General features: G+C 33.1%; 1 protein-coding gene across 4 annotated transcripts; it reads left to right on the top strand.

The window, feature by feature from the left end:
* Positions 1-2286: 2286 nt before the first annotated feature.
* On the top strand, positions 2287-8850 carry UPL4 (ubiquitin-protein ligase 4). 4 transcript variants are annotated; one of them, XM_079028698.1, is made up of 15 exons: positions 2287-2361; positions 3040-3685; positions 3770-3880; positions 3963-4079; positions 4147-4305; positions 4393-4707; positions 4803-4924; positions 5011-6004; positions 6098-7069; positions 7152-7367; positions 7624-7809; positions 7872-7940; positions 8030-8158; positions 8235-8318; positions 8450-8850. In XM_079028698.1, the coding sequence occupies exons 2-15, from the start codon at positions 3047-3049 to the stop codon at positions 8513-8515; spliced, it is 4179 nt and encodes a 1392-aa protein (XP_078884824.1). In that variant the 5' UTR covers positions 2287-2361; positions 3040-3046; the 3' UTR covers positions 8516-8850. The 4 variants fall into 4 exon arrangements, with proteins under 4 accessions (XP_078884824.1, XP_078884818.1, XP_078884837.1 ...); XM_079028692.1 differs by having other exon boundaries at positions 2287-2464; XM_079028703.1 differs by lacking the exon at positions 2287-2361 and adding an exon at positions 2785-2926.

Here is an 8850-nt window from a genome sequence, read left to right as displayed (position 1 = left end):
ACAAATGTTTTATTTATATATAAATATAAAATATGACGACAACTGATACACGTTTTATTCATATATAAATATAATATATGACGAAAGATGATGCAAAAAATATATTTGAAGTAAGAAAACTTTATTACGTGTTATATTCATATATGAACGATACTCAAACTATAAAAGAAAAGTTAACCATACGTTTTATTCATAAGTGAATAACAAATATATTGTAATAAAAATCTAATTGATTTTTATTCACTTAGACCGTAGGGTATGGGTGGGGAGTTTTCCTCACTTTTTGTGGGTCACACCATCCTTTCCATCACTTTCCTTTCCATTGCCTAAAACCCAAGGAATAAGTGGGAAGCTCCATTCATTATTATTTTTTTATAAATATATTTTATACATATATTATACTCATTTTGTAGGGAATTAAAAACCATGAATTTTGTTATATATTTTTATATTTTTTTAGTATGTATATAATTTTATAAATATTAAAAAAGATTATAAACCATGAATTTTTATAAATATATTTTATACATTATTATTTTTTTTATAAATATATTTTATACATATATTATACTCATTTTGTAGGGAATTAAAAACCATGAATTTTGTTATATATTTTTATATTTTTTTAGTATGTATATAATTTTATAAATATTAAAAAAGATTAAAAAAAAAAAATTGGCCAATATAATGAGGAGAGAGAATGCGACACCCCCTCTCCGCACCTCTTTCCCGCAGGAAGCTCCCCTCACCCACGATACGATGTTCCAGTGAGAGGGAAGCCTTCCCGCTCCATACCCTCCGGCCTTATGAATAACGAGAGTTGAAACTCTAAAAAAAATATGTTTTTTTATCTTATTTTAAAACTATATCAATATGAATGTGTATTTATAGAGAATAAAAAATTATGAATTTTTATATATTTAATATAATTTTTCGATAAAAATAGTTTTCTAAAAATAAAAAAAAAAACAAAAAAAAATATGTTTTTAGTTATATTAAGATAAAGATTAACATAGTTTAATGAAACATGTTTGGTTGAAAAAAACACGTGTATCCGTTATCTATTTCCGCCGGTAGGCTAAGTGATTTGTGGCAAAATAAATGTATGATTGAAAATAATTCCCTTATTTTCAATTTTTTTTCTCAATTATATATATATATATATATATATATATATATATATATATATATATATATATATATATATATATATATATATTAAACCGATATAGATTTTCAAAAAACTGTAAACTATTTTCAAAGAAAGGAACTCAAAAGATTTAATATTATAAATTTTAACAAATATAATTTCAACAAATGAAATTCGAAAAAGCTTTGGATATCAAACATCATAAATCTCTCAAAGAGGTTATAGTTAGTTACGAATAGCGGAATAGATACACCATATAATCTTAATCAAGTAAATCTTTTAATAAAATACATTAAAATTAGAGTAAATTACATTTCTTCTCCCTGTGTTATGCATCTTTTAGCAGTTTTGGTCATGGTTTTAAAGCATTAATGCAATGGTCCTTATGTTCACAAAAATCAGCTTTGGTGCTTTGTGGTTCAAGATTTCATAGTAGAGGTGTCACGAGAAAGTCAGGAGTTGCAGGATATTAGAAAAAAATTCTAAATTTTTTGCATTGCGTCCAGAAAAGTCAGAGGCTGCATCATTGTCACAGTCTAGAAAAAATCAACCATTCCCCATCCTCTTCGTCTACGACGAGCTACCACCACTACTGAAGTCCATAAAAACTAACCCCTCGTCCTTATCCTCTTCATCTCTGACGAGTTATCACCATCGCTATAGTCCAGAAAAAACAATCCATTACCTCACTATGTTAATATATGCAGTCGATTTGAACTTTAAATGGTGGGAGAGAAAGCGAGCGACGACGATGAGTATATAAATGAAGAGGAGATGATGTTCGTTAGGAATTTTTATGGTAGATTATAGTTGTTAGGCTTTTGGGGACTTGATTTTAAATTTTTACATGAATTGTCTTTTTTCAAGGAATGTTAAAATAATATAAACAAAAAGAAGGGTAATTTCGTTGATTTTCATGAATTTAACATGAATGTAACGTAGACATGTGGATAGTAACGGGCTAAGGGACCAAAGTTTATAGATTTTACAACCATAAGGACCTTTGGCACTAACTTTCAAAAACAAAACTAAATATGTAGAAAGATGTAAACCAAAGGGACCTAAAATGTAATTTACTCTTAAAATTCTTATATTATTATTAATTGTTATTTGGAGATGAGAATTCATCTAAAATATAAACACTCGAATACCATCTCTGTTTCACCATCATCATCATCTCTCTTCCTCCCTTTTCTGAACTGTAAATTAGGGTAAAACCCTCTATAAATTTCAACTACAAATTAGGATTTCAATATCACGCTAAATCAATTTCTGCAACTCTTGTAATCACTATTACGACTTAACGGATTTAAGGTAGTCAAACGCTTGATTCTTCTCCACTTCATGTTCGTGTTAGTAAGTTGTTTCATCGAATTAGTAAGTTGTTTCATCGAAAAGTTCGAAAGCTGATCATTCGTCAAGTATACGCATCATCAATCATGTCCATGTATTCCTTTATGTATTTTGTGTCGGTTTTAAGCTTAACAGGGACGATGAAAAAAAAAAAACAAATTTAATGGGGGGGGGGGGGGGTAGTTTTAAGTTATCTCTTTCTCATACAAAAGAGTTTAATTTTGTGGTTATAGTATGGTGATTCATTTATTTTTCTTAATCGTTATAGTGATCGATATAGATATTTTTCAGTTTCTGGCACGCAAGTGTGCTTTATTTAATTTTCGTCTGATGCTTTTCATACTTTTGATGTGTGATTAAGGATCAGGAGATTTGTAAAAGCACTTTTTTTAGTCAACTGTTGTGTGTAATGATTTGTTGAGGGTGAGAAAAATGTCTGTTTGGGAAACTGGTTATCCGCTGTGTTGTTAATATTGTTATGATGTTTGATTTGGTAACGTATTAATGGTAGTTCGTTCTGTTAATGAGTTTTGCAGTGTGTTGATGGGTAATCGAGGGCATAAAAGAAGTGAAACAGTTGATGAATTGCCAGCAGATAAGAGAACGTGTAGTTCATTGGAGTTCAGACCAAGTTCATCAATGTCGCCGGTTGAAACCCCAAGCACCTCGACGAATCAAACCCACGATCATGACCACGAAATGGAAACATCTTCATCTGCTTCTGGTTCAGGGCGTACAGACGAAGATAAGGATTCAGCATATGGCTCCTGTGATTCAGAGGAAACCGGTGATGCAGATCAAAGACGACAAAGGCATGCTATACTTGATTACCAAAGGCAAAGGCTATCTGCTGATCAAGCGAAATTCAAAAGGGTTTTATCAAATCTGAGTGAAGAAACCGAGGAATCTGCTCAACAGGAAGCGCTCAGGGAGCTTTGTGAAATACTCTCGTTCTGTACAGACAGTTCTTTATCCAGTTTAATTGCGGATTCCTTGTCTCCCATTCTTATAAAGCTGGCTAGCCATGAAAGCAATCCTGAGATCATGCTTCTATCTATTAGGGCTCTAACTTATCTCTGTGACATTCATCCTCAATCCTCTGCTTTAATTATACGACATGATGGAGTTACAGCACTTTGTAAGAGATTACTGGCTTTTGAGTACGAAGATGTAGCTGAACAGGTTTGTGAAATTTCAAAAACCTCATTGATTTCAACATCTTCTGATTCTATTGTTTTTAATTCACACATTTCTCTTCTCTCATAGTGTTTGCAAGCATTAGAGAAGATATCACGTGAGCAACCACTTGCTTGTTTACAATCTGGTGCAATCATGGCTGTTCTTACTTTCATTGATTTCTTCTCCACAAGTCTCCAGGTATAAAGACTGTAGGGTCAAAATAACTTTGTATCAGAAATCATATTTATTTAGCTAATATTTTTTCTTTTTCTTTTTCAAGAGGGTTGCTCTTTCCACTGTGGTAAATATATGTGTGAAGCTTCCATCTGAAGGTTCTTCACCTTTTATGGATGCAGTTCCAGTACTTTGCAAACTTTTACAGTATGAGGACAATCAGGTATAAATATAATTATGGTCTTTCTTATAATCTTTTGTACTTTACTGACATATTCTTGTGATTGCAGCTTGTTGAACATGTTGCTACATGCTTAATTAAAATAGCAGAAAGAGTACAAGAATCCAGTGAAATGCTTGATGAACTTTCTAAACATGGATTGATTCATCAAGTGGCACATCTTATAGACTTGAACAGCCATACCACTCTATCTCATTCTGTTCATACTGTATGTATATGTATATCTTCTTTTCTTTTAGCAATTTCTTTTTCTTTTCAATCTTTTTTTGAAGAACTCTTGTGTATTTCTATGCAGGGTTTAATTGGACTACTTGTTAAACTTGCTTCTGGTTCTATGGTAGCTGTGAAGACACTTTTTGATCTTAATATAAGTAGCATTTTGAAAGAGATCTTGTCAATATATGACCTTTCACATGGAGTCCCTTCCCCTCGAACAATTGATGGACATTATAATCAAATGCATGAAGTTTTGAAGTTGTTGATTCAGCTTCTACCCGTTGTATCCAGAAATCAAGAAGTTCCATTAGCTGCAGAAAAAGAAGCTTTCTTGGTGACTCATCCTGATCTTGTAGAGAAATTTGGGAATGATTTATTACCTGTTTTGATCCAGGTTGGTTATCATTTGTCAATCATGTTGTACTGATTTCTTGCTAACTTTTACAATTTCCCTGATATACCCTTTCTTTTCTTCTCGTTTCTGAACAGGTTGTTGATTCTGGAGTGGATTTATATATCTGTTATGGGTGTCTATCTGTTGTTGACAAGTTACTTTATTACAGCAACTCTGATATGCTTCTTGATTTGCTTAAAAGCACCAACATTTCAAGGTGACATAATCTTGATACTCAACTATACTTTTTTTTTAATCAAATTTCTCTTCAGTTTTAATGGTTTCATGTTGGTAATTTCTCAGGTTTTTGGCTGGAGTGTTCACTAGGAAGGATATACATGTACTAATGCTAGCTCTTAATATCTCTGACACTATCCTACAAAAGAATACTGATGTTTTCATGGGACCTTTTGTTAAAGAAGGTGTTCTTTTTGCCATTGATGCACTTATAGACCCTGAAAAGTGTTCACAGTTTATGTTTTCAATGTTCAACGACATCCAATTATCGAATACTTCAAGCAAAAAATATGCTGGAAAAGATGTGATTCGCTGCTTATGTTTTTCTTTTGATGTCAACAAAACTTCATCATCTTCAGAATCAAGGAAATGTAAGTTGGAATTGGAATGTGTTCGAACTCTTGCAAAACACATAAGAACAAAGTACTTTGACACAAATTCCTCCACCTCAGAGACTGGAATGACTCCAATTCTTGAAAAGCTGAAATCTTTATCTTCTGAATTATCTTCCATGATGACACAAGAGGGATATGATCATGTCTTGCATCAAATCATGTCAATTCTCAATGGCAGAGATGTGATTTCCACTTTTGAATTTGTCGAGAGCGGAATCACTGATTCCTTAGTTAGTTACCTTTCTAATGGGGATTGTTCTAGAGTGGAGGCATTTGGGAGGCTGTTTTTATCATGCACAAATCAACCGTTTGATTACTTCTCTTTATCTGGATTTATCTCAAAACTACAAAGTGCTTTATCTTCTGTTGAAGATTTTCCTGTTGTGTTAAACAATTCATTCAAACACAGGAATTCATATGCCACTGTGCCACGTAGGCATTCCACCACTTACCCATGTCTCAGAGTTCTATTTGTGAAAGAAGAGGGAGAGTCAACTTTGACTGAATACACAGGAGACGTTCAAACTGTTGATCCATTTTCAGATTTTGAAGCAATTGAAACTTTCTTATGGCCTAAAGTTTGCTTAAACAATGCTCAATCACCCTCTGATAAAAGTCAACACGATGTCGGTCAAAGTCAAACTTCTCCTCAAAAACCAACAGAGGTACAATACAACAGTTTACCTTTTTATTTTTTTACCACATTTCTTCAAAGTTGAAAATTACATTTCTATATAAAGTTGGTGTTATTGTTTCAGGATGCCAGTTCTTCACAGAAACTATCATTATACCTTGAAGGAAAGGAAATTGACCGAGGGTTGACTATTTATCAAGCTGTTCTTAGTCAACACATATCAGAATTTGACACTGTGAATGGATTATTGTGGAATCAATTACACAAAATAACATTCAAAAAATCATTAACCTTAGAAAAAAGTAGTTCCCCTTCTGAAATTGGTTCTTCTGTTGAAAAGTCAACTCCATGTCACAACTTATTGTTTTTGCTGAGAATCTTGGAATCCGTGAACGAATGTAGATTCCATCTCATGACTCGCGAAAGAATTGAAGCGTTTTCCGAGGGCAAAATTGGAAACTTGGATGATGTAAAAGCAACAAACGAGGGTATTTTGGTCAACGAGTTTGTGAACACTAGGTTAACAGAAAAACTCGAGCAACAGATGCGGGACCCGTTGGCAATATGTACAGGTGGCATGCCATCATGGTGTACACAGTTGATGACATCATGCCCTTTCTTGTTTAGTTTCGAGGCAAGATGGAAGTACTTCAAGTTAGTAGCGTTGGGTAAGCACCAGGGGCAAAACGGTCAAAATGATTCCCCTATGCCACGAAAAAAGTTTTTGGTTTATAGAAATCAGATTCTTGAATCGGCTTCCAAAATGATGGATTTACATGCGAATCAAAAAGTTGTTCTTGAAGTGAAATATGATGAAGAAGTTGGTACGGGTCTGGGTCCCACATTGGAGTTTTTTACACTTGTTAGTAATGAGTTTCAGAAGCCCGGAATGGGAATGTGGCGAGGTGACAACTCCGGAATCGGAATTGTTAATTCCGTTCCGTTCGGACTCTTTCCTTCGCCGTTGCGTAATTCCATCACGGATGTGAATAAAAAATTTGTGCTTTTAGGGCAGGTGGTTGCGAAGGCTCTTCATGATGGAAGGGTTTTGGATATTCCGTTTTCAAAAGCTTTTTATAAACTAATTCTTGGAAAGGTTTGGTTTTGTTTCTTATATAATTTAATGTTGATATTTTATGCAATCTGGTTTTGATTAACTTTGGAATTTATGATTCCAGGAACTTACTGTGTATGACATCCAGTCGTTTGATGCTGGTTTGGGTAAAACCTTGATTGAGTTTCAAGCTCTTGTTGAAAGAAAAAAGAATTTAGAAAAATTTGGAAAAAATTCAGAATTTGAATTTCGGGGTTCAAAAATTCAAGATTTACATCTGGATTTTACTCTTCCTGGATATCCTGATTATATTCTTGCTTCTGGTCCTGATAAAGAAATGGTTAGGCTTTTTTTTAAATTTTTTTTGGGTAAATCACAGGAAATAGCAAACAATAATTTACTCGTTTTACCAATATTAGCAATGTACTTTATTTTTCACCTATAATAGCAACATACTTACATTGCCAATATTGGTAGAAAGAGAAAAGTAAGTTGCTATTTTCCCAATTTACCCTTTCTTTTTCTTTTATAACCATCTTTTTGTTCATGATCTGTTATATGGAGAAAATGAAAAAAAAAAATGTTTAATTTTTCAGGTGAACATGATGAATTTGGAGAATTATATTGAACTTGTGGTTGATGCAACGATAAATTCTGGGATTATGAAACAAATGGAAGCTTTTAAATCTGGATTTAATCAGGTTTTCCCGATTAAAAATCTCAAGATATTCACCGATGAGGAATTAGAGCGTCTTTTATGTGGCGAAAGTGAAACTTGGAATGTGAGTTTTATTTAATTTAAAATTATAACTTTTAGATACTAATTATTTTTTGTTTTCAACAGTCAAACCAGCTTTCAGATCTTATAAAGTTTGATCATGGATATACTGCTAGTAGTCCTCCCATTATACACGTTAGTACTATTAATTCTTCTTATTTTTATTATTCCTTTTTACTTTTTTTAATTTCTTGGTTTAATAATTAAATTTAAGAAAAATGCAGTTTCTGGAAGTCATACAAGAATTTGACTATGAACAGCAAAAAGCTTTTGTGAAATTTGTGACTGGTGCACCACGGCTTCCTATTGGTGGGTTGGCATCACTCAACCCAAAACTCACAATCGTACGCAAGGTCAGTTTCGTAATTTTCTTTTTTAGAATTAATAATATTTTGGGACTTGTTTTAATTTTTTATTTTTATTTGACAGCTTTGTGATAAAGTGGTGGATGCGGATCTTCCAAGTGTGATGACATGTGCTAATTATCTGAAATTGCCTCCGTATTCTTCTAAGGTTATATAAAACACATCAATTACATTTTTGGTCCCTTAGTATAGATGATTTTTGCAATTTTGGTCCCAAAACTTTTGTTTGGTCCAGCCTCCAAGGCTAACAAGTTGTAAAAATGGTGGGTTTTTTTACAGGAAATGATGAAGGAGAAGCTGTTATATGCAATAACAGAAGGGCAAGGATCGTTTCATCTCTCTTAGGTGATGGTATATGCTGTGAATATTATATGTAATTATCAATCAGTTTAGGTGGCGGTGGTTGGTGGTGGTGGTGGTGGTGGTGGTGGTGTAGATACCTGGTAAGAGAAGACAAGAGAAGAGAAGAGAGAGGTAGGTGGTAGATTGGTGAAAGGTTATGGAGGAGAAAGTGTACAGAAAGAAGATGTTTGGTTTCATGTTCGACGACTGACGAGCATCACCCCTCCAATAGCTCATTTTGTACAGTGGTTGCTTTTGCTTTTATCGTAATTTATTTATATGTTTCTACTTTCTACTTTTAAATTTTAATTATCAACATAAACTTATTTCGTGTTTTA

Source organism: Lactuca serriola, chromosome 1, assembly GCF_051521515.1.
Source record: "Lactuca serriola cultivar US96UC23 chromosome 1, Lser_US96UC23_V15, whole genome shotgun sequence".
NCBI classification, from domain to species: Eukaryota; Viridiplantae; Streptophyta; class Magnoliopsida; order Asterales; family Asteraceae; genus Lactuca; species Lactuca serriola.
The sequence above is the reverse complement of the archived record's forward strand: the minus strand, read 5'-3'. Positions and strand labels throughout refer to the sequence as shown.